Source organism: Coturnix japonica, chromosome 2, assembly GCF_001577835.2.
Source record: "Coturnix japonica isolate 7356 chromosome 2, Coturnix japonica 2.1, whole genome shotgun sequence".
Taxonomy (NCBI): domain Eukaryota; kingdom Metazoa; phylum Chordata; class Aves; order Galliformes; family Phasianidae; genus Coturnix; species Coturnix japonica.
In genome coordinates this window covers 131,442,512-131,468,459 of record NC_029517.1, presented here as the reverse complement: position 1 = coordinate 131,468,459, position 25,948 = coordinate 131,442,512, and the positions used below count along the sequence as shown (strand labels likewise).

The window sequence follows — 25,948 nt, the reverse complement described above, 5'->3', positions numbered from 1 at the left end:
TAGGTAGGATTGCTCTTGCACCACCAGCAATGCCAGGCTGCACACTGTCCTGTCTTCTGCAGGAAGGTAAGCTGGTTCCAGTTAATCCAGTTAGGGATATATGGAGATATTCTCTGATGATAGCCTTATGTTTGTTTTCCTCCGCTGCCTGCACTGAGAGAAGCAATGAATCAGTGCTTCTCTGATGGAAGATAACTGTCATGTTCAACATACTGGCCTGGGAGAACTCAGTCCCAATGAGTTCTTCATGCTTATGTGGTGACTAGATTGTTATTTTTTGCTTTTTGAATGCGGTTGGCTATTAGCGCTCACCATCGTGCCTCTAACCTCTGTCTGACTTGGGATGAATCCTGCTACTTGGAGATCCAGCTGTTCTGAGTAAGGCGTACTTGTGACATGGCTGTAGTGTGAAGGTGCTGCTCAGCATCACCGCTTCCAGCTGCTCCATATTCCACTTAATCAGTAGGATGCTCTCCTGATATTTAAGTCAGTACCTTCTTAGCCTTTCTGCTTGTTTAATGCATCGCTATTAATAAACTAAGCTAATAGAAGCATAAATGTTGGGTTTTTTTCCCTTTAAATAGCAGTAAAACCAAAGAAGATTAATCAGATAATATTACCTCCCCAGTTAAAAAAAAATGCTGAAGTGTTTCCTAGTAAAAACAGCAGCAGCAGTGATTTAACAATGTAATCTGATCTAATATTAGTAACAAACAGCCTGTGCCTTTAGGGAGCAGTATAATATCCAATCCACTCACTAACGGTCTGTCTCGCATTAAATTCTGGATCCCATCTAAAAAGATGGCTTCCCAGAATTGTTCCCATTCAACTTCATAAAAAACACGCTTTTGTCTTTGTCTCCGTAATGTAATCAGGCTGGGGAAATAACAGTGGCCCCCAAAACATGAAGAATGAGGAGATAGGATCATAGATTGGCTTAGGCTGGAAAGGAACAGAAGATCATCTAGTTCCAACCCTTCTGCTTTGTTACCAACCACCAGACCAGGTTGCCCAGGGTCCCATCCAGCCCAGCCTTGAGCATCTCCAGGGATGGGGCATCCACAGCTGCTCTGGATGGTAGAGAAGAAATGGTGGAGGAGATGTTCTCCTTGGTGTCAAGAGGACAATCATATATTTCTGTTCTTTCCTGTGGCACTGTGGTTGGAACTAGATGACCTCTGAGGTCCTTTCCAAGCCAAGCTGCTCTATGACTATTTGAAACTGAAGTGGCACCCCCCTCTTGTTCTTATTTCATCTGGATTTCTTGGGGGCCTCGAGGATGTCAGATATATAGCCTGACTGCAAGGAGAGCTGTCAGAATCATTTGCTTATCCAAGTATTCGCTCAGTATCTGCTGTAGGATTGCTTTGGCTTGATACCCTTGTAAAGCAATCTGTCTTATGCTGTTCTGATTTAATGCCTTTGATTACCCAAACGATGGGTTCAACGTTAGGACATGTCATATGTGGTTCTGTATTGCACCCAGTCAGCCTTAACCTTTTTCCTTTGGCAAACCTCTAGTGATTCAAAACATCAGTTAGTCTGGTTTAATAGAAACTTCCAGGGTCCAATTCTGTTACTGTGAGCCTGGACCTGGCAGATAAGTCTGCTTCAAATATCCACTGGCAGCTCTTCTATGTGAGCTTGGAGTGTTGCTATCCAACACGTTACTTCTAGCTGCTGTTGTCTCTCCCTGTCCTCAATAGTTTGGTGCAGATCTGTGCAATCAGCTAAAACCGACCTGTCTTTATAACACTTTGGTTGTTTCTTTTATCAAGTTGCTTTTGAACTTAGATCACTTTCACTGTGTGGTTCACTTCACAGACGCTTGTGTGGTGTTGCAGGAAGGGGTGGGAATAAGGATGGGGGTGAAGAAGGGGAAGAACAAACCGCTGCTTTTAGGGGAAGTGCTTGTTTATGCTGACTTCAAGTGACTGAGAAACCTTTGGTGTAAGAAGCATAATAGGCTGGTGGGGTATTTTCTGTGTACCTCTGTAAGCAGCAGACCGTCAGACCAAACTTCCCTTGCTAGCAGAACAAGCCATTCTAGCATAAGCACAGTTTGCTGTCAGATCTGGACCTATGCTAGTGATTTCCTTGGACAAACACCATTTGGCTCTTGAAAAGGCCCAAGTCCAAACAATGCATCGTTTTGCAAGGCAGTCAAATGCTGAAGCTGAACCAGTCTCCTTGCATTTAATCAGAGAAAGAATAATAAGTGATGTTTTGTCTCCAACACAGAGGTGGAAGTGTTCAGCCAAATGTTTATTTACTCTGAGGAGAAGCCAGATAGACTTGAGCTGCCTTTCTCTCCAATACTAACATTAAAGCTATACTTAAGTCATTCTAGATAACTTCTAAAGCATCATGGTCGTCTTCTGGAAGAGCTTGGAAGAAAGAACTGAAACTTGACAAATAAATGGAATGACTGGGCAATTACAGGCTTGCTAGCCAAAGACGTTTGCAATTGAAACATATACCTTGAAAGTCAGGGTGAGACAGGAGTATGCCTCAGCTCAATCCCCCTTCTTATTCCTTTAGTGATTTGATAGCTTTGGGGCAGAACAGTTTCCATTCTTCTCAATTTGCTCACTCTAATTTTCCTAAGACCAGGCTTATTTCTGCCTTAAAGACTGTAAGATTTTGTAATTAGCTCACGCCTACCTTGCTGAAATGAGTTGTTTCTTACACTAATAAGTGCTGCAGTGATTTCCTAGCAGCTTCAGAGGAGGCACTGGAATGATATCCAATCAGGCCCACTTAGCTCTATGTACTGGCCAAGCTTTATTACTGCTTAATAAAGCATGTGCCATTACCTGAATTGTGCTGCACGTTACATAACTTGAAGTCATCTGTTTTGGCAGTGGCTTGGAATATCTAGTTGCTTGTAGAGCAGTATATTCCTGTTCCTTGTAAGCAAGCGATATCTGGAAACATGCATTAAAAATAGTTCAGTCTTAACAGATTTGGGCAGAATAGCCATTAACCCCATTTGTGCTCTGTTCTGGGATTGATGGCTGTATCGCCCATCATCTGTTCTCCAGTGTCACCAATGTGAAAACGCTGCTTGTCAGCCTTTAAGCCCTGAACGTGCTGGGAAACGTGCTGGAAGTCATTTCCCCACAGCACTGTGCTGTGTAATTATCTCTCTTGTACACTTTGTGCTGCCCTTATCATCGTGCTCAACAAGAGAACTGCTGAATGTTGTGGGCTGTGGATACGACCTACATAACTATTCCTCTGGTGTGGAAACACAGAAGGAGGCAGTAAATTCCCTGAGCAGCTTCAGTGGTTCACAAACTCAAACGACCTGTGTGAGGCATGGGGTTGTTGTGGTATCACCTTGTCGGGCTTGTAGTACGTTGTACTGTGCTTCATATCGTTGCATTACAGCTTACACCTAGGTGAGGGGTAGTGAAAGTGTAACAGATCATGAGAAATCTGAGCAGCTTTTATACATCTTTCCCTATGGGTTAGTCCTCAGTGTTGCCTGGTTTGTTGAGGTGTTAACTACTCCATAGGTTGTACTGTTGTTGCAGTGTGACCAAAGTTCAAGTAAAGCATGCACAATTAGGCTGAAGAAGAGCTAGCGTAATCAAGTTCCCTCCTCCCATATGCGTTTTATGAGCACACATTTCTGTATTTGTACTTCTCTTTGTACCCTGCCTCTGAGCACTGTCCAGCATTAACCCCTTTCTGAGGCTCAAACAGTTGTGCTTTCTCTTCTCAGAAGTCTTTGGGAGTCCTGAAAATGACTTCTAAGACATCATGGAAAGCAGTGAGAATGCATGTCAGTCTGAGTGAAATCATCTCTTCTTGTGGTCTGAACTTTGGATGGTCCTGTGTGGATCCAGGAGGTGGATTTAATGACCCTTATGGGTCCCTTCCAACTCGGATGCATATACTGGGGATATCTCTTCATTGAGTGTTTTAAATACTAATCTTCCAAGTTATATTCCTAGCAGCTTATTTCTGGTTGAGGAGTATCTTCATTATAGGACAGTCTGAATTTACACAGTGATGTACTTCTCTATCCAGTTGACTTGCCAGTATGATGTTCAAGGGAGCCATGGGATCTTAGGTGCAAGGTAGCTGGCAGCTTCCAAAAGGCTGAACACAAGGCTGCATGGCTAGTGAGTAAGTGGCAATCTGTGTGAATCATCTTCCTGGCTTAAGAGTCATCTTCCTGGCACAGTACTGGAATATCCTATGCTGATTCTGAAATGGAGCCTGCTTTAATTTCCCAGTTTGTTAGCCCTCTGCTGGGTGTTCGTTCTCAGGCAAGCATTTTACGTACAATATAATTGTGTGTATATATACTGATATATGTATTCCCCTGTGGCTTCGTGCAGGACCACACAGGAGTGCAGTTAGGCATCATTTAAACATGAAGAACAATGGCATTTCAGTGGAAAGTTCAGGGGTAGGAGGGACTATGGAATGAAAGACCCTGCACGAGGCAAGGACAATGGAAAGCATGAAGCAGGAAATAGGGTATATGGTAAAAGGGGGGGAGGTACAATATCCTGAGAAAATACTATTGAAATATTTAAATGCTTGCTTTTTGTTGCAGATTAATCAGCCACTCGATGGGGATTAACAGTGGAGCACCTCTTTGTGTCGCCTGTCCACCTCTCTGTAGCAAGAATAACAACTTCAGCACTTCTTCAATAATAATTATGAAACTGGTATTAACTGAATGGCAATTATGGATTTTTAACTCTAACTCACAGTAAACCAGCAAGCCATATGTTGGAATTCCTACCAAATAGCTTTCCATTCTTTATGACTCGTATCTACAAAAGAAGTTGCAAGATACTTGTTTGTACAAGAGGAATATAAGCATTACTTGCCTGAGGAACAGAAGGTGAAAGAGAAGACACCCTAACTTGTTTGTGGAGTTATGGTAGTGTTATTTATATAGATATAACATATATATATATATTTTTATGGTAATGAAGATGGCTCCCCAGAATGCTGACTCGGAATCTATGCAAGTTCAAGATCTACCTGTGGCACAGCTTCAGAAACCGGAAAACAAGGAGAATGAAAGTAGAGAGGAGACCATTAGTGAAGGATCCATAGACCGGATACCGATACGCCTATGGGTGATGCATGGTGCAGTAATGTTTGGCAGGGAATTTTGTTACGCCATGGAGACAGCTTTGGTAACGCCTGTGTTGTTACAAATTGGTAAGTAGTTCTCATTTTTTTTTGTTAATCAATATTTTAAGCACCATTTTCTCATTGGAATCAGAAGGAAGTGATCCAGTAGCTGCAAATGAGGATGAAAAGGGGTTTGTTTTTTTTATTGTTGGCTGTGCCACGGATTCGGTATGTGACCATGTTAAAGCAGGGAGGATTTCTGCCTGCATTTGTCTTGTTTAACATTGCTTCTTGCTGTAAACATTTAACCTGACTGGAATTCACATCTAAAACTTGTTATTAAAAGGTAGGTATCCACAAAGCTAGTGACATCAGACTATAGAAGATTTCAGTGAAGCTGTTTTTAATTTACAGATAAATGCCTCAGGTTATAATATCTCTGAATAACTACTTGCACAGTTTTGCTTTTCCATGTTCTAATGAAGTGGTGTATTTCTTTTAAACTAGTAGCGAGTCTTATCTGGTTCATGTGTGTAGTTTCATTAAACAAACAAATATTAATAAAACGTGGCATGAATAGCTTGAGGGAGAAAGGAATTGGAAGAGGAATAGTGTTAGATTTTGAGCCGAGTACTGCAGTTAGATTGCCAATAAACTGTTTCCAGTATCAATAATACCTTATCAAATCCAGAAAATCATGTTGTCTATCAGATATCAGAAGTGAATCATATGAATGTGAATGGAAGCACTGCATTGAGCATACCGCTGTGTGAATAAATTGATGTGTTTACATTGTATAACAGTATGCACAATGTATGCTTATTGTTTGGCTTAGACATGGCGGTTGTTCCTTTACCACCCTCACTTGTAGGCGATAAGAAACCCCCAGCCAAGTCTCTAAGATGTTCACTGGACAACATTTACAACATTGTTTTAAAAATTCAAGGTCAGCTTTTGAAATGAAACATTATCATATGATAAAAAAGCATATATGAGATAAAACATGTGAGCATACCGATGTACACACTCCTTCCTGCACTCTTCTTGCAGTTAAAAATGAGGGGTTCTGGTGGGTTGCTGCTCCAAAATTACCTGGAAGCTTTCATTCCTGGAGCTCATGTGCCCTCTTTTGATCTCTCGGCGACAGTTAGAATAGATTATATGTGTTTTCTGAATAGAGGCTTTCTGATTGACCTGACTTGCTGAACAAAACACGTATTATCTTCACCTAAGAACACTCATAATGTCTGTCAGGTATTTTGGTTTTAGGTAAGTCCAAAATTAGAGATCTAAGCTACCTGAGTTGTATTAGGAGCTTTGATTAAATTACTGTCAACCATGCATGCAAAGTGCTTCTGTCATGCTTTGCATTGAGGAGACCCCCAGTTCTGTAAGTGACCTGTACTTTCTGCTTGCTTTCTTGTTTGTGCTGGCGCTTGGATGTTTAAAATGTATAGCTGGCTAAGTTGGCTTTACCTTACCAATGATTAAGGTCAGACAGTATAAACAAACCACGCTCTTAATTACTGATCACTCTGCTAGTTCACATTTCTTTAATGAGCTCTTCTAGCAAATCTGTTTCCTCCAGATAATTGAAAAAGTCTCTTCCCTTCCCTTCCTTCCCTAACCCCAGTGATCAAAATATCGTCGGGATTTGGGGGAAGGGAAAGGAAGAATAGAGCTCTCATTTCTAGAAAAGCTGGCAAAGAGACAGAAGACTGCAGGGATGCAGTGATGATGTGCAGCGCTGTGTAGAGCCTAAATGGAGGTAGGTGGTTACCCCTGCTATACATGCAGGGTCACCAACCACCAGACCAGGCTCCCAGAGCCACATCCAGCCTGGCCTTGAATGGCTCCAGGGATGGGGCATCCCTCCCTTCCTTGATGAACCTGTTGCAATGCTTGTCTGCTGTGAGAAGAACCTTCTAGTATCCAATACAAGCCTTCCAAGTTATGCTCTGGCAGGTCAATGACCTGTTGTTGTGTAAGCCAGACTGTGGCAGCAGTAGGAGGTGTCCTTTGAGATCTTCCCTTTCAATTTCAGTGGTTGGATTGTAAACGTGTTTCAATTTCCAGAAGCTCTGAATTTGTTACAGAAGAGCTCAGGGCAGCAGTGGAAGCTGTTTGAGTCAGAGGATGCTGTAAATTAGAAAGCTCTGTAAGTCCCTGAATGCTGAACGCCCACCAAAATGCCTTCAGATTCGTGATTGTAATCCTTGTTTTTATTGCCGTGTTCAGATTGATGCTACGTTGCCTTCTCGGAAATGCAACTACAACTTGTTAACAGTTTTGCCATAAACAGGTTTTAGTAGCTTAGCAACAAGAGCAAGCCAAATAGATATCGCAATTTATTCTAACTCCTTCTTTGACTTCTTACTGTCTGCAGCAGAGGAATTCAAAATTAAGAAGGTAACTTGCTTAGAATCCGAGCGCAATGAAACCTGGCTTCTGCTTGCTGAAGAAATTCCATGGTGATAAATGAGTGGTGGTAGCTGCAATCACAGCTTCACATCTTGTATTTAATATGATGAAAGCTTTGCCAAACCTTTGCTATTGCTTCAAAGGCTCTTTCCAATGCTAGCATTACTCTATAAATAGTTAATAGGCAGAGGAATGACTGTCAGCACCAGAACTGTTCCTTATTCCCCTGCGTAAATTATTAAGTACATTACATGAGCACGTTTAGAAAGAAACAATGTGCGTTTACAGAAGGAAAAGCACGAGCAGTTTGTGTCCTGCTTACCTTTACAGTGTCACCAACTTCACTGTAAAAAGTGCTTCATTGCTGTGATTTAACATAAGGTATGCATCGAATGTGTGATATTGTAGAAACATTGACTGAAGTGTATCAGGTCTGATAAGCAAGAATAGCTTTTAGTAATGTATTTTGTATTGGAGCGCCTGTCTGTCATGGCATTATTCTGTTATGCTGGGAGATTTAATGGGCTCTTGTACTGAACGTTAGCTGATCTAGCATTAAATGTTGAAGGGTTTGGTTTTAAGCTTAACCCTGAGCATATGTCATTTAGGGCAATAACAGAAAGAAATAGTATTCCTGGAAACGGAGCACTGCAGTGCTGGTTAATAGATACCAATACAAAGAAGGGCTGAGCTCAGCATAGCAGAGTACAAGTGGCTCATTTCATTTGGAGAAGAAATTATTGATGTCATTACGCGCTCTCACAGTGACAGAAGGCTGTCATTACTGCTGTCTCAAATATGGGATAGCTGTTATGGAGCTTGAGCTGTCAGTTCTTGGCTACGTTTTCTTCCCAGCTATCGTGACTAATTGCGTTATCTTACACTGAAAGTTCTTACAGCCTAAAGCTTAAGACTGTGCTTCCAGGGTCTTGAAATGTATTTCATGTGAAATTGCCGGTATGGAAAAAAGTGTGTCTAAGCAGTAATGGAAACTGCTGAGCCTGAGAAATGTCAGCATGGTTGCGGAGAAGTCATTATCCCAAAAAGAGTTAATGCCGTGGAGTGAACTTTCCTTATGATGGAGTCAGCCTCCCAGTTGAAATTCAGTGCTGGTTGGTACCTGAGAGGAATGCGTGTAGGTAAAGAGACTGTGGAGGTAGAGTTAGAAATCGAGCGTGAAATGTTAACGATAAGTCGGCCTTCAGGTATGTTTCTTCAAAGGAATGAAAGTATCAGTTGCTGACTCGATTCCATGAGGAAGGGGGTTGTTTTCCATGGCTGAGCCTGAGATCAAAGGCAATCTCAAAACCTTAAAGATCTGGTGGGGGAGATGGAAACAAAGGGATGGATGAGCTTTTAGAGGCTGCCTATAATTCAAGCGAAAAAAGGCTGGCTGGGAAAACTTGCAGATGGATGAACCTCTTGAACATAAAAGCTGTTAATTTCAGCTCGGCTCACTGTCACCTTTATTCCTTATCTCTGACCCAGGATGCTGAGAGTGAATTGCAGATCTGTATTCTTCCTTAGTAGGAGTTCTTGAAGCTGACTTGTGCTAAGGAGGGGGCTGTTACACAGCCGACCTATGGGCAGGAACTGAACTTACAGTGGCTCCAGGGAACCCGATCTAGTAAAGGCTGAATTGAATACACTCATCAGCCTTGGTGACTTTGAAGATACTGTCCTTGTAGATCATGTGAAGTTGGAATTCAAATCTCAAATGGTGGAATGTATAAAGCTGCAACTAACAGACAAGTGCTGATTGCGCTATAAAACCTCCCCACCCATCGTTTTTTAGCTGTTGTCTAACTTTATGTCTACTAAAGAGTTGTGTAACACTAATTTTACCGTATGTTTCCTTTACCAAAAGCAGGTCAATGAGGTTTTCAGGTCGTACATCGTGTTTCTCTTCACCTCTTGACCTTCAATTTACAACAGCAGCAGAATGTGTCCTTCAGAGGCACAAGTCTACCTAAGAACAGCCACACATATAGAATCATAGAATCACCCAGGTTGGAAAAGACCTTGAAGATCATCAAGTCCAACCGCAGCCAAACTACTTGGTACTGTTTTCTCCCATTCTGAGTCTTAAATGAAAGTCCCTGATCTTCTGTGGGGACATTAAAACAGAGCTGGCTTATTGTTATTCCATGCATAGAGCGCTTGCAGTGAAACTTGTTCATAAGAACACTTTGAACCTTCTCAAGTTTTCCTTTTGAGAGCTTTTGTCATCTGAAGGCAGTGTAACAATATACCAGAGGAAACACTGACATCTGAGAGCTGTGGACAGATAGAAAAATCACAGTGTGCAAGACAAAGCAAACTGTGTGACAATGCACTGTCAGCTCTTGTGAGGGGATGAAGATTTAAAAGCACTTCTTAGTTTTGTTGCCATTTATGTTCTTCAAATCCATTTAGTTTTCTGCAGAGATTGACGCTTCAGTCTGCGATACGTGGGAAGAGCTCAAGGCCTCCAGAAATAATCATCCTCCTAAGAAGGGAATGAATATCTCTCTTCTTCTGTAGCTGCTTCTAATAGTAAATCCTTCCTGTTCAGCATGCTGCCTTCTCTTTACCTTCGTTAGTCAAAGTTGAGGAGAGGTCAGGCTTTCTGAAATGATGTAGGAAGATGCTTTGACATCTGTCATGTCTTTAACTGAGAGTGGAAACAGAACTCCTGTTTCTGTGCGTGGTGGAGCAAGGATGGGAGACAAGAAGCTGGGGCAGACTTAGGTCTCCCGAGCACATGCTGAAGTCCAGTGGTTTTAAACGTGACCCTTTATTGCAATCTAAACCCTTCTTCATAATCTGCCTCCAAACCACGTGCAACAGCAGCCAAATTTGCCACATCTCTCAGCTTTTAATACTTGTATCTAAAAGGACTTCAGGAGAGCAAGATGTCAGGTGAAGCTTCGAGTACACATACAGTGCACCCAGAAAAGGCTTTCACAGCAGGAATGTGAACTTCCCTATACTGTCCAGAAAGAATTTGACCCGGACCTATGACACAGAGGTAACTCTGTAGTAATAACAGCACAGTGATAACAGATGCAACACCATAGTGCTTCCCTGTTCTTTATTACCACGTAATTGCAGGCGAGGCAGTTTTCCAGCAAGCAGTTGCCTTTTCCTTACTGTAGAAAGAAACCTTTCAACTCTTAGGATGAGTTCTGGCGGTGCTGTGCCAGCTTGAAAACCCCTCAAGTTGAGGGTTTTCTATTGAACGTAGATTGTGAATCAAGATTGAAAAGAGGGGGGGGGGAAAGCACTCCTTAATGAACAGGAGTCTTTACTTTTCAAGGAAATAAAATTAAGGCCACTTCTGAAATGAAAAGAATGTCAACAGGCTGCTGCCAAATCACGTAATGCTTTAATAAAGCTCGCTTCAAGAGGATTGTCAAAGCTGCAGCCCCTTAAGCTCAGTTCTCCTCTGAGTCTCCTGTGTGCTTGTTGCAATAGCGTTGCTGCTGTGATGCACCCTCTGGGACTCTGTCTTAATCATCTTCTTTTAACGAAACAACAGTTGAGAAGGTTTCAGATATGCTTCCTGCAGGCTATTTTGCAAGAAAGTATTGGAAAGGTTTTGAGCTGCTGATTCAGCCTGATGATAAAATTTAATACAAGTCCGTTTAATTAAACATGGAAAAATTGGGTCATAGATCTTACTTACATGGGTTTGGATAAATCCCCAATAGCTCCTGTCGCTCTCTGAACTCTTTGAGTAACAGTGGGTACGGTGCAGCACTGATGCTTCTTTTTCCATTAAATCTTTAGACCTAACTTCCATTGACCTCAAGGAGCCTTAAAACGAAGCGTGGCCATTTCCCCATGGAAGTGCTGCTTTCAGCACTGCAGTCAGTGAACAACAGAGTCGGTCTGGTTCTGCCCTCAGCATCAGTTTTGTCTTTGCCAAGGGTCCCACTGTGATGCAGTGCAATTCCTCTTAACGTGGTGGTAAATTTTGTATGCTTCCTGTTGAAATCACCTTAAACTTGTATTTCTGTCTCCTGGATCCTGACTTCTGGTCTCTCCCACTCAAGCAATAAACAGAGCTGGATCATTTTCTATGTGTTTTCACGTATAGACTGTTTAAAAACATGAGTTTCCTCCTTTTATCAGTTGTCCTGCTCTGTCAACAATGGTTTTTCTGTAATTCAGTCTATCAGAACCAACCACCTGCCCTCAGGATAACCTGCAAATTCCCATCGTATTCTGCTGGCTGTAAATGAGCTCCTGGTCTGTGTGTGTTTAATACCTCTTACAAATGTTTTGTCTGGATGCTTCTAGAAGTTAAAATATTGTTCTTTTTAGAGAGCACGGATCAACTTTGCACACTTCGGAGTTTACATAGTTGGCTAAAAAAGTAGGTTTAAATTGCATATTGTAAAATCAGTGCTAAACATTGACGCTCTGGGATAAACCTTCAAGAATCTGAGGGCAGCAGAGTGCCGCTGGTATTCAGATAAATGATTGTTTACTGGCATGGAGTAGTTGTAGTGGATACGGTTGCAGCATTCCCTGTGTTTTCTTTGCCTGATTTGGAAAGCTGGGAGTAAGCTCTCACCACGCCAGGCATTTACTGGCAAGGAGGAGTCATTACAAGCATACCTGCTGTCTTACATGGGCTACATCAGGTGACCTGAAAATGATTGTTTATCATACTCTGATGCAGATATGACAAATTATGTAGCGATGAGATGCCTCTGCAGCCTCAAAACATCTGATCTTTTGTTCCAAGCTATAGCACAAATGAAGAGCAGATGTACTCTTTGTTTCTCCCCTTATTTTTTCGTGGATCTCGATGATAAAAGGTTGCTGGTTGTTGGACTCCAGTCACTGTTCCTGTTTGGAATGATGGCATCTTGGTGGGTCCTCTTGTAACTCCTGTACGGATTGCAGTGCCTTCTTTTGTAAGTTCAAGCAGCAGCACAAAGGTGACAAGTGATGTACAGCACAACTGCTTTTCACAATGATACAGATTTGCCTGGTTCTCATGATTGATGATTGATTCTCATCAGTTGAGTATTTGGAAAGGAAATGTTTGCTGTCTTATTGGGGTGCTCCATCAAGATAGATATGTATTTTTAAGCTAGAATTTAGAAGACTTTGAAAGTACTGCATCCAGGCCTGGGGCCCGCAGTACAGGAAGGATTCTATGATCCTGTGAAATCAGCTATGCATTTACATCTCTGGAACATGAGTAGAACATACTTCAAGAGTAGAGGCATTTCAAAAAGCTGAAGGCAGGCTGTATGAACACCTTCAGTTGGTTAAAAAGCCTTGTATGATAGTCGTGCTGTTAGCATTTGTACATGTAGAGCTTGTTAAGACCACTGGTGAAGGCTGTTTTCCTGGAGCAGGGATGTGACCAAGTAGGAAACCAGGCCTCCAAACCGAAACCCACAGTTCACTTGAAGCAAGTAGTCAAAGCACTAATAGGATTTGTGTTTCACTCGATACAGCTACGTGAGGAATTAACCTCAATAAAGGCAACCACGTAGAGGAATGTAGTTCTCTTTAGGAGCTTAGCACGGTTTATTTTCAGAATTCCTTTATTTTTTTCTTCTTAAATGCGCTATGAATAACAGACAAGGAGAATCAGTGCACGTACTGATGTGTCTTAATTCAGCACCAGCTTTAAAATAGCAAAGAACTGAACAGCGAGCAGCATTGCTGTGCTGCTCTGACCTTTTAGCTGGTAGGGCTGCCCAGTAGCACAGTTGTGACAGAAATGATCGCTGGCAGAGCATTTATTCCCACCATAAACAATCCAATAGTCCTAAAGACTTTAGAAAGGGCAGAGGGTTGATTTTTGCAGCGCAGCGACAATTAGCAGTACCCTTTTAGTAAGCCTAACAGCTGGCTTGTGTGGGGAGGTTTTGAGCCTTAAGAAGGGGAGTAAAGGGTTTTTGGGGCTGCATGACATGAATGGCCCAAGGTGGCATCAGCCCTAGGTATTTCCAGCTGGACAGATGTCTGCTGGAATACAAAGCTTGTACAAGATAGCTGTCACATCTATTGGTTATTACATTTGCTTTAGGTCAGCTGGGGTAAGTACAGGAGAAGCTGCCTGCCCTGTTTACTGACCCTCACAAGGACTATGCAAATGTGATCCCAACTGAAATACAGAGATCAACTGTCCGGTCTGTAATCCCTGTGTGCTCACATGGCATCTGCAGGAGCCCACAAGCCAAAAAAACACCATCTTTGAGTTGCTGTTTTTGTGTGACTTTCCAAGCATGATAAAACCTAAAAACTGAAGGAGAAGATGCTGATTTCTATCAATGTGCAAAGAAGAGTTCCTTGTGTTTTACTCACGTACACTGTGTTTACTACACCATGTAACCTGAGGCTGGAAATGAGCTGTTTTCTTTGCTGCTTGCATTGCAGGGCCATGAATGATGTGCTGGCCATACTCTGCCTGGCTGCCTGCTTGGCAAGATTTTGGATATCCTGGAGAACTCATCATGTTGCTCTGGCTTATTTTTGTTATTCAGGGTAGTGATCGTGGCCCCAGGTTGCTGGAGTTTAAGGAGCATTTGGGCAGTACCCTCATAGGGTTTGGATTTGGGGTGGTTCTGTGTGGAGCCAGGAATTGGACTCAGTGGTCTTTGTAGCTTCCAAGTCAGGATGTTGTATGATTCTGTGATTATTCTGTTTGTTAACCAGACTTCGTAGGGGGTGGGAGAAGGTCACTTCAGTCTGCATTGAGGTTTGGCTTGGAGTGAAGGAAAACTAGGTGCTAGCACTGGTTCTTGGCTTTTAGGGTTTGGTGCAGCTACGTACATAGATGGTCATATCCCAGGGTATTAATGTGTTAATCACTGCAACAAAAGCTCCGCTGTTCGTAACAGGCTTATGAGTGGTTCTAAAAGGTTTTATATTGTGCATCTAAGTCTCTTGAGTTTGGGGATTTGAGCTGAAATGCCTTTGTTGATAAATTTGCCAATATTGTTGAAGCAGTGATGAAAAACTATTGAGCTTGGGATAAACTGGGATGCAATATATCTTCAGGCAACACATGGCATTGTAAATTGATGTCTAATCTTGCAGCGAAGGAGCAGCAAAGTGCTGCAGTGTTACGTAATGCACAGAGAAGTGGGGCATCACGTACAGCTCATGCATTTCAATTAAAGCCCATAAAGGAGAGGAAGGATTAGTGTGGCAAAACTATTGATTGATTGCTGCGTTCGTATATGGGTTTGCATACATCTTTGCTATACATTTGGACTTGCTCTTAGATGGGGGGTTAATAGGAATTGTTTTTATTGCTGCTGGTTAAGCATGTTGGACATCGCTTGGGTTTAAATCTGTGTTCCATTTCAGCTCATTTAGTGTTGTGATGCAGATTCATTATTGGTGTCAAAGTGATATATTTCTGAATATTGGTTAATGAGTGATAGGGAAAGACACGATGAAAAGAAGTTTCCTAAGAGCCAAATAAAATGGTCCCGGTAATCTAGAAAACTCGAATGAATTGGTTTCAGCAGTGGCTTTTTACTATAATAAGGTCGACAACAGCAATTGATTCTTTGGTCTTTCACTGAGTATATCATATGTCTGGCCTTTCATTCCTCATCTTCGGGAGTAGCTAACATTGTCAGCTGTGTCTTGATTATGTTGGTTAAGTAGAAAGTTGGACTGCTACAGGGGTAACAAGCTGGAAGTGATCTTCTACCTGAATTACTGCAGGTTTACAAACTTAGAAATCAATAGAGCTTTTAAAGCTTGACTTGGCAGTCTTTATAACCATGCTGAAAGGAAAGCCATATTTTCCTGACTGCAGTTCAGTGCATGTGTTCTTTCTCCGATGCTTCAGAGCTCAGCTTTTCTCAGGATTTTGCTTCCCCTCTCCCCCTTTCACACATACCTTTGGCTCACTTCTCTTAACATGTGCTTCTCTTTCCTGACACAGCGCTGTAAAACTTTGCTGTCAAATAGAAATTGTCAGAGAAGTCACATAAACCTTTCTACAACTTCGGCAGAATGGCTGCAGAGCTTAATGAAACACTGCTGACTCCCACAGTTGCCAAGTAAGAGATGGGGAGGACAGTTGTAGGAGGCTGAGAAGCAGTAATTGAACTGAGGCAGAAAATGGGAAAACTGGATGATGAAATCCTCTAAGAGGCCTGTCACTTGTTTCCTTAATCCCATCCTTCAGGTCTGTCATTTGACCCACCGTGTTTGCTGTTTGCAGGCTGTTGAATGAGTAATACCAAAAGCTGTGCCAAAAGGCAAAATAGCTTGGTCAGGAGGGGTTATTACTCTTCTAGAGCTTAAAAACATTCCAGCACTGTACGTGAAGCCACGCACTGATGCTTTGTACTGAAGAGAGCAAGAGCATTGTTTCATTGCCAGTTGGGCTGTTCAGATTGTTCTTTGGAAGTGGATGGATCTTCTTATCACCGTAGGCATGGCATGAAGCCAGTGGCATCAAGCAGAGCCTGCTGCCATCAGTGCCACATTTTCAGAAGTGGTTTCTGCTGTCAAAGCACGACTCGTTTGCATCCAACCACTAACGAGGTTTAAGGTTTGAAGTCCAAGTTTTAAGAAAATGCTGTGTGCTTTTTCCAGCATCTCTGAAATAATTTGATCCTTCTGATATTCCTATTGTTTATTCATTTATCTCTGTGTAGATCCAGCTTCAGTCTGTAGACTTGTCCTTTCCACACAGAGGAAATAAAGCAACAATGCAGGTGCATTTTAAAAGCATGAACCCATAAACTTTTGGACATGACAGCGGTGAAGGCAGTGGGAGAGGAATGCAGGCATCTCTCCAGCCCTTTCTCTTTGCTCCTCACACTGTTCCAGATGCACTGAGGGCAGGCTGCAGGCAGTCCCTTGTGCTCATAGAGTTGGAGATCTGTATTTTGCTGTTGTATATCAGTCCCTCAAACTGCTGTGTTCTTTATGTGTTCATAACATCCCTTCCAGTTATTTGTTCTCTTGCTTGTCACTCCCTTCAAAGCTAATAACCCCATCCAAACAGTGGCAGCGTGCTTTATCCATCCGCTCTCCTGGCCCACAACTGATTTCTCTTTGAAGCCAAGCAGACAACCCTATCTTCACTTCACAGCCGTGCTGAGCAATGCAGGGAGCCCAGGCATCATGCAGACATCCCTGCTGACAGGAGCTAAGCAGGAGGGGAAGGAGAGGATGGGCTGCTTGCAACTGGGTGACAGCGTGCTCCAGAAAAGTATGTTCAGAATGCGGAGTGCACGTACTCCTGCCTATAAGACGTATATAATGTGCTGACAGCTTGTGAATGCTGCCAGCTAAGCAGAAAGGCTCATATTTGACAGGCACAAAAGGAAATGCAGGATGTAAATTTTACCAGTGGGAAGACTTAAGCTACAGTTATGCTGTTGCTCTGTTTTATGGTCTGTTTATAGCAATGGGTCACTTCTGAGACCCTGAGCAAATACGAGATGCCTGATGACTTGATAGGCACTTCAGGAGAAAGCAAACAGCAATTAAAACCCTCAGGGTAGCAGTGTTGTTCTGAGTTCTCCCACCTGCATGCTTGCAATTGCAATGAGCCCTGTGATCACACATACTTGGCCAGTATACTGTAATATCAGGGATGCAAACTGGGGAGGCTCTCGCTTCCCATACAACATCAGGCTGTGATTTCCAGTGGTACTTGAAAGCATTTCGTGCTCTCGTGTTGGGAAATGGTTCATTGTGGCAGCAGGCACCAGGAGAAATGGATGCTTTTCATAACCCTTCCCTATTGCTCAGTTTCTTTCAGGCCAGAAGGTTTCTCATAGGAGCTGCTCTCTGTGCAGCAGTGAAGCATTGGGACCACCAGTCAACATCCAATGCTTTGAATACAGGCTTTTTTGTCAGCACTGAGCCCCGTGCAAGCTGTAAGCCATTTCAAGCCTTAAAACCCAAGGAAAATAGCAAGAAGCAAAAAGATTTGTGATTAGATCCAGTTGTGATAGTTCTGTGTTGTAAATATTTAGGGAGCAGACATCTGGATGCATTTCTTCCAGCCTCCTCTTGAAATCCCTGTTCCTCATACAGAGACCCCACTACTAAAATGCTTGAGTTCGCATTGTCTTCTGCACTTACTGGGTTGGAACTGGATGATCTGTGAGATCCCTTCCAACCCAAGCCATCCTGTGATTCTCTTGTAACAAAACTGAGAGCAGATACTGATGTTCTCATATCATCACAGCTTTTTGATGATTACTGATTTTACTTTAAAAATAAGGTCTAAACAGAACAGCTCGTGTAGTGCAGTTCAAACAGATCTATGTATGAATGTTTACAGCAACGTGTGGTGTTTTATGCAGCAGAATAAGAAGTATTCGCAAGGCATGACAGCTTCTTGTGTGAGCCCAGAGATTTGTATGGTGTTTACTTTAAATGTACAAACAAGTCTCTAGGTGATGATTTCTGACGAATGAAAACAGGCACTTAGCATCCTATTCCCATATCAGATCTTATTGTTAAGCTTATAAAGAACTATTTTCCCCCCCTCCCCAATAGCACTTATCAAAAAGAGGTTTTGAATAGAAACTGCTGCATGGGAGTTAATCTTTCTTCCATGTAACTCGTGACCTCACGCAGCCCTTAGACTGATGGTGACACAGTGAGCATTTCCTGTGAACCGTGAGCAGTGCTGGTCCCACTATTGTTGGGCACTTTTTTGTCTGGGAAAAAACAAACCCTTATTTACTAGAAGCCAGTGTCCTGTTTGTTTGTAGCTGGCTGGGAAATGCCATATTACAAGGGTCTCAGTGGCAGTCATCGCTGCTAACAGAAGCTGTTGTTGTGTTTTGCTCTTTTTCTCACTGATTTGTATGAGACTTCTGCATCTGACTTGTGACCTGCTCCACATTCAGTTCGTGGCACACAAATATTAACCTTGTTTATCCAGCGTGGTTTTCTTCCTGCGTGTTTCCTCAGATTTGCCATCAGCAGAATGCTAAAGCATAATGCTCCACTTACTGCTCCTCCTTTTTTTCTCCCCAAGATGCCGCATCATTGCTTTTCCAAGTTGATGCATGGCAGTCCTCTGGTGGAGCCACTACCTGGAAAATTAAGGCTACTCTTTTATTTTATCTTAAGCTGGTAATGGGATGCAGCTGCTTTGGCCTTCCAGTGCACATGTGAGTCTTAGCAGCTTCCACTAACGGTGTTTATTAAAGGATACTGCTCTTGGCCATTCAGAATCAGTCCCAGTCTAGTTCCAGCCTGTTGTAGGTGAGCACAGCAGCTCTCAGAGGTTGGAGCATTTTACATTCCTCTATGGCAAGGCAGACATTTGGATGCCAAGCTCACAGTGCAGAGCTGCCATAAAATCTAGTCCAAACCAGCATCCATGCATCTGTTCTGCACATCAGAGGCTGAACACTGCTGGGCTGCTGGCCTGGCACCTCACCTTAGCCAAGTTTATTTTAAGCATGTGCTGCATCTGAGCCCTTGCCACTAGGTGGGGATACTGGAAGGAAGCTCTTGGTGTCAAAATATTCCCTTCATCTCTTTGTTTCTGCTCATGGTTGTCTTGTCCTGGCCTGGATGCCTTCTAAGCTGTCTTCATACTGTAAAATGCTGTATTAAATGGTTGTGTAGATAAGCATCCAGCATATATACACAGAGAAAGGAACCATTAGGATTAGATTGAACCATTGGGGTTGGATTTCTCTTTCCCTGACTAGAACTTATTTATATCAGAATGTGTGGCACAAAGCAACCCAACTACTGAAATGATGCAAGTCCTGTAGGCTGTCAATATGAAGCATGAGTGCTTTGAAGAATATCTACAGGGTACATGTTGAAGTCTCACCTCATGGCATAATGCAGCTCTGTGCCTTAGAATGATCGTTCCTGGAAGCCCCATGGCAGAATGTGGCTGTGAGCTTTGCAGAAGTCTGGCTTCCCAGCAGACATCAGAGCAGCAGACTAAGTCTGTATGTAGAGAGTTGGCTCTTCATGGCATGGAACACGATTCAATCTTCTGCTTGATAAAGACCAGAGGTTTGATTCATCTAATCAATAGCACATCTCAGCTTTAATAAGAGAGCTACCCAAAGCTCCTCCAAGATGGAATTTTAGGAATTCTTCTATTTTTCTTGGCGTGGGGCTGTTCTTGTATAGATTGTTATCTTGGCCTCTTTTTCTTAAAGATGCATATTTTGGCAGCTAAAGTTCAATAAACAAATGCAAAGTGGTTTGTCTAAAGAAGGATCTTCAAATCTTACATACTTGGTTGAGTCTCCTTTTTTTTCCATAAAAGCTACTATACGTCTCTAGTTCTGTTTTGAAATCACCAAGATTCCTATCTTTTGCAAGCCATTTTCAATGCAAATATTTGGATTTAGGCTTTGATTTATTATAGATGATGGGAAGATCACCCTTTTCAATCAGGGGAAATAAAACCTTCTCAAGTAAGCACTTCGGTCTCTCCTCTGACTCATACAGAGAAAGATAAGGCTAAATGTAACAGGGGTTGGGTAGAAGCCCTTTTTTCCTTTCATTTACTGATCTGTAAAATCAAACCAGAACGCAGGCATTAACCTGCTTTTGAGTTATTACATGTAAAGTTGACTTTGAAAGTACTGAAATCAAAGTAATGCTAGCAGTAAAAAATCAGAAGCAAAGAATCATTTGTGTTAGAAAGGATCTTTAAAGGCCATCTAGTCCAACTCCCCTGCTGTGCACAGGGACACCTACAGCTCCACCAGGTGCTCAGAGCCCCTTCCAGCCTGACCCTGAATGTTTCCAGGGATGGGGATTCCTCCAACTCTCTGGGCAACCTGGGCTGGTGCTTCACAACAAACTGTACAAGCACCCATGGATACACACTAGCTCCTTGCTATATTCCTTTTTGTTACATCTCACAGTCAACATTAAAACAGCAATAGATCTTCTTTCTCAAAGTCTTTTGGCTAAGTTAGTTTTCTCAGTGGCTGTTGGAATATTAGAAAGAGAAGGCTCTTAATTGCATCCATTTTACTTACACTGACATTTACTTCCAGTTGGTTAAACTCTTAGCGTGTGGATTTCATTAGAACAGACTTGCTGCAGCACAGAATAGAATCCTCTGATGCATAATTGCCTCTGAACAGGATGGCCCTGTGGAAGCAAAAGGGAAAGAGCATTTATGCATTGATGTTTCTTCCATGTCCTGCAAAAAAATAATCATCCACCTTAAATATATCGTAACCTGCTTAGCATTTAGTTTTACGTGGCTTGAGCTAAAGGCTTCTGCTTTGCTATTGTTAATTTTCTTTGGAGCAAGCCAGCTTCTGTATGCCAGTGCAGATGTGCATAAGTGGCAGCAAACCTCTCCCCATAACTTGGTGCCCATTAAGGCAGCATTGCTTGCTAGCTTGTGAGTAAGTTAAAGCTAAGTTAAATCACACAGACCGTGGCCTTAGACTGGATTTTGAATCCTGATGGTGAAATTGTTTTTATTAATGGTAGCTTGTGGAGGGGAAGAGGGCTTATTTTCCTGTGATGTAATTACTGTATCCCTGCAGCCTTGGGAAGACCTGATTTATCTTATGGGAGAAGTCAGCATCACTGGTTGGGATTTGATGGTACTTTAAATAACAGGTGATTAGCCTTCCAAATTTACAGCCTAGGCTATTCTGGGCAGGGATTGGTGTAATCTGCCTGCTAAGGGATCACAGAATCATAGAGTTGCTCAGGTTGGAAAAGGCCTTAAAGATGGTTGAGTCCAACCACAATCTAATCATAGTACCCTAACTAACAACCCTCTGCTAAATCATGTCCCTCAGCACCACTTAAACGGTTTTTAAACATATCCAGGATGTTCCTCTATAGGGCAAAGACTCTGAGCTTTTCAGCCCAGGCATCGCTTGGATCGTCAGCAACTGATTGTTTTGTATGTAATGCTTTGCTGAATAGCGTGTCAGAGGGGTTGCATGCCCTGTGCTGATAAACTGAGATGGGGACTGACGTCAGAGGACCAGAGCGCGGCTCTTCTGGACCAGCCTGCCATCTGCAGGCCACTGCTTGCCGTGGTGGAAAGCAGCGTTTTGGGGTCTTCTCTTACCAGTCAAATGCTGTCCATCGTCCTCAGCCCATTAAATCTTTAATAACTTGTTACAGAGGTGGTTACACTGCTGGATCACTCGTTTATATTGATAGCTTAAGTATATTATTGTTGAATTAAAGGTGTGTGATACATGACCTGTGCTTTTCCTGTCAATAAGAAATCTTAACTGATTTGTTGTTTGTATCAGTTCACAACCTTGAAAGGCATGATAGTAAAACGTTTGGTGCGTACCACGTAACCTTTAAATCCTTTCTGTCTTTGTTGTAGGTCTTCCTGAACAGTACTACAGCCTCACTTGGTTCCTCAGCCCAATCCTGGGCTTGATCTTCACTCCGCTTATAGGTTCAGCCAGTGACCGCTGCACGCTGAGCTGGGGCCGCCGGCGGCCTTTCATCCTTGCTCTCTGCATCGGTGTCCTCTTTGGAGTTGCACTTTTCCTTAATGGCTCTGTTATAGGTAAGTGATGAGGGAATCACAGAATCACCTGCGTGTGTCTCCTGGGAAGGTGTATTTTTCTGTAAGAAGTGAATATTACAACCAGCAGCTGAATCACGTCCCTGTTGTGTTAACAGTCTTTAACAACACTGTGCTTGAGCTGTCCATTTTAAAACGCTTCTTACTTTCATTCAGCAGTTCCCGTGCTGTGCTGAGCATTGTGCGCTGGTAGCTGTGACTGTTAACACTGCCTTATTCATACAATGGTTGCCAGCATAATGTTTGCAGTCGCTGGGACCAATTTCGTTGATCCTTGACATGGGAAAATTGTAGCAACCTGTTCACAGGGAAATGTTTCCTGTTGTGATCCGTTTTCCCTTTAATGCGTATCTGGCAACACATCCTGTTTCCAGCATTATTTCAAAAAATTATCTTTTCACTTTTTCTTGTGCTTTTCTTAGACCTGGTATTGAAAAAGTCCAGAACACTGTTAATATTTGTTTATCAAAAAAAAAACTATGTGGGAAAATAATTTTTCCTGAGCCCCCATCAAAGCTGGTAAAAATAGTTTTCCCGTGAGCACGGTTTTACTACAGAGCTTAATCTACAATCTAAGACTCTTTGTAAATTGAGTGTAAGAGAGGTGACAGCGAGTGCCTTTGGGGAAATGTTGACATCGTGATGCAAATGAAAGGAACTTAGCACCTAAGAATATCCTTCTTGGCTCCGGTGCTTTTGGGAAAGCTACGGCTCTATTGTGAAAACCTTGTACTAATTGAGGAAATGAGTGGGACATTACCTTAGCTCAGCATGTTAGTTTTCAAAGCCAGGTTGGGATGACACATAACAATGGCTTTCAATTTCTTCTGCAGTGGTCTGAACCATGAGAAATTCACCCGAGCAATAAGTATTAATTATTTGAATTGTGGTCATTAGTTTTTACTTTGGTGCCATGTCCCCCAAGTTTGCTCAGCATATGGAGGGAAATACACAAGGAATGTGAATTAATACCTAATCTGGTTATCCTCAGGTCTGGCTATTGGTGATGTCCCAGACAAGCAGCCCATCGGTATTGTCCTCACAGTGCTTGGTGTTGTGGTGTTGGACTTCTGCGCTGATGCAACAGAAGGGCCAATTCGGGCGTACCTGTTGGATGTGGTGGACAGTGAAGAACAAGATATGGCGCTTAACATCCATGCCTTTTCAGCTGGTATGTAGTCAACCAGTGTATTGCTGTGAAGGGGAGCTGCAGGAAAAAAGGGGACAGACTCTTCAGCAGGTTAAGGTTGTCTGGCGTAAGCAGCTCGTTTGTCAGGTTGAATGTGCTTTTTTGGTTATCTAAGGTTACTGCTTATTGACAAAACTCCTTTCTCTCTTGCACAGGTCTTGGAGGAGCAATCGGTTATATGTTAGGAGGACTGGACTGGACACAGACTTTCTTGGGTGGTATTTTTAAATCTCAAGAGCAAGTCCTTTTCTTCTTTGCAGCCATTATTTTCTCTGTGTCTGTTGCTCTCCACCTTTTTAGCATTGAAGAAGAGCAATATAACCCTCAGCAGGACAGGATTGATGAGGAAGGAGACACACTTTCTAGTGTCAAATTCAGTGGTAGTCTCCCCCCTCTGAATCGACTGAATGTAATTAGCGAGGAGGAGCCATACGGAGCCTCTATGTTCCACGACGAGGTTCAGTCAGAGCATGATCTCAATATGGAGTTCCTCGAAGTGAACATTGTAAGAAGTAAGAGTGACTCCGTTCTGCATATGCCTGATGCCACGCTGGAAATTGAATCAGAGCTGCTTTTTCTGCATGACATCGAACCCTCCATTTTTCAGGACGCTTCTTATCCAAACACTCCCCACAACACCAGCCAAGAGATCATGAAGTCCAAACTCAACCACCTGTCTGCTTTCCTCAGGGACAATGAAAAAGAGGAGGAAATGTTGCTTGATAATCACTTAAATGAAGATAAAGTCCCAAATATGAATGGCTCCCTACCAAAAGAGTTCCTCAACGGGAACGCTAGAATAGGCATGAAGCAATCTAGTACTTCAAACTCCATGCGGAGGCGGAGGCACATGTTCTACCGTCAGCCTTCATACACCTTCTCCTACTATGGCAAAATAGGCTCTCACCGCTATCGCTTTCGTCGGGCCAATGCCATCGTCTTGATCAAGTCCTCACGCAGCATGAATGACCTCTATGACATGCAGAAGCGGCAGCGGCAGAGGTACAGACACAGGAATCAGAGTGGCACAACAAACTCAAGCGGAGACACAGAGAGCGAAGAGGGGGAAACTGAAACAACTGTCAGACTCTTGTGGTTGTCAATGCTAAAGATGCCAAAGGAGCTGCTGAGATTGTGTGTTTGTCACCTCTTAACTTGGTTTTCCATCATTGCCGAAGCTGTGTTCTATACAGATTTCATGGGCCAGGTCATCTTTCAGGGTGATCCAAAGGTAAGAGGACAGTTACCTTTAACAAACCTGCTTACAGATACTCATTGCTTGGGTGTGCTCATTAAAAGAAAGTGGCTTTGCATTTGTGTTTGTCGCAGGCCCCTTCTAATTCAACTGAGTTACATGCCTATAATGCTGGAGTTCAGATGGGATGCTGGGGACTGGTAATCTATGCTGCTACTGCTGCCGTTTGTTCAGGTAAGAGACTGCACGAGGCAGTGGAATGCACCTCATAAATGTGTTGCAAGGTGAAAATAGTTTTGCTTCAATTAGCATCTGCCTCCTTGTTATGGTGAAGGATATTTTGGATATTATGCTTGGAAGCTCTGGAGTTGAAAGCTTTTGACAAAAAATTCTGCCTTTGGCAGTACAGGTACAGGCACATCTGAACAGATCAGTATCACGGCTGTTTACATGGATTGATAGTGAGAGGACAATGGGGAATGGTTTTAAACTGAGACAGGGGAGAGGTTCAGGTTGGATATTAGGAGGAAGTTTTTCACTCAGAAGGTGGTGACGCACTGGAACAGGTTGCCCAAGGAGGCTGTGGATGCCCCATCCCTGGAGGCATTCAAGGCCAGGCTGGATGTGGCTCTGGGCAGCCTGGTCTGGTGGTTGGCGACCCTGCACATAGTAGGGGTGTTGAAACCAGATGATCATTGTGGTCCTTTTCAACCCAGGCCATTCTGTGATCATGGGGTCTGCCTCTTTGTTGAGAAACATCAAATCAAAATTCAGGTGGGCATCGAATCTCAAGTTGGAGAGGATCCACAAGGATCATCCAGTCCAACCCGTGGCTCCACACAGGGCCACTCAAAATTCAAACCCTAAGGTGGCATTTGTTTTGTTCTTGATCTTTGCAGCCTTGTTACAGAAATACTTGGACAACTACGACCTTAGTATAAAAGTGATCTACATCCTGGGCACACTGGGATTTTCTCTTGGCACTGCAGTGATGGCGATATTCCCTAACGTGTACGTCACCATGATAATGATCAGCACTATGGGAATAGTTTCTATGAGCATCTCCTACTGCCCTTACGCACTTTTGGGACAATACCATGACATTAAAGAGGTACGTGAAATCTTTTGATCAAAGCAGGGCACGAACACTTTCCTGAAGCTCAAAGTGACAGAGAAGACTTACTAAAACCAGTTATGTGAGAAACCTGCTTGTAGCACAGATTTGTCCTTGAGAGTTGCTAATTAAGTCAGATGGAGTTGGCATGAAGTTCTCTATAGGGTTTTCTCAGAATTGCTTTATCCCGTGCTGAGGTGTGAGAGGATTTGATAGGTTCTTGGCAGTCTCAGATCTTGAGGTGAGTGGAAATGCAGCTATGGATGTGGGGAGATGTAACGTCCCCATTTTTGCTGGAACTGAGGACAGCTTTACTTTCCAGATTTCAGAACTGTTACATTTGGGTTGCAAACCACAAGAGGATCGTATATTTTAACACATTTCTGTGCTGCTATCAGGGGGGAGATTCTTTTTAAA

The 25,948-nt window shown here is 42.8% G+C and overlaps 1 protein-coding gene across 5 annotated transcripts in view; it reads left to right on the top strand.

Moving 5' to 3' along the window:
• Positions 1 to 25,948, top strand: part of SLC45A4 (solute carrier family 45 member 4) — a 64,129-nt gene that overhangs the window by 31,627 nt on the left and 6,554 nt on the right. For 4 of the 5 annotated variants that reach the window (XM_032442925.1, XM_015856394.2, XM_015856393.2 and 1 more), the window contains 6 exons: positions 4,574 to 5,193; positions 21,827 to 22,015; positions 23,025 to 23,204; positions 23,378 to 24,453; positions 24,552 to 24,651; positions 25,317 to 25,528. In XM_032442925.1, the coding sequence (XP_032298816.1) occupies positions 4,950 to 5,193; positions 21,827 to 22,015; positions 23,025 to 23,204; positions 23,378 to 24,453; positions 24,552 to 24,651; positions 25,317 to 25,528 (2,001 nt within the window). In that variant the 5' untranslated portion in view covers positions 4,574 to 4,949. The remainder of the gene's footprint in view (positions 1 to 4,573; positions 5,194 to 21,826; positions 22,016 to 23,024; positions 23,205 to 23,377; positions 24,454 to 24,551; positions 24,652 to 25,316; positions 25,529 to 25,948) is intronic. The other variant, XM_015856395.2, reaches the window with a different exon arrangement.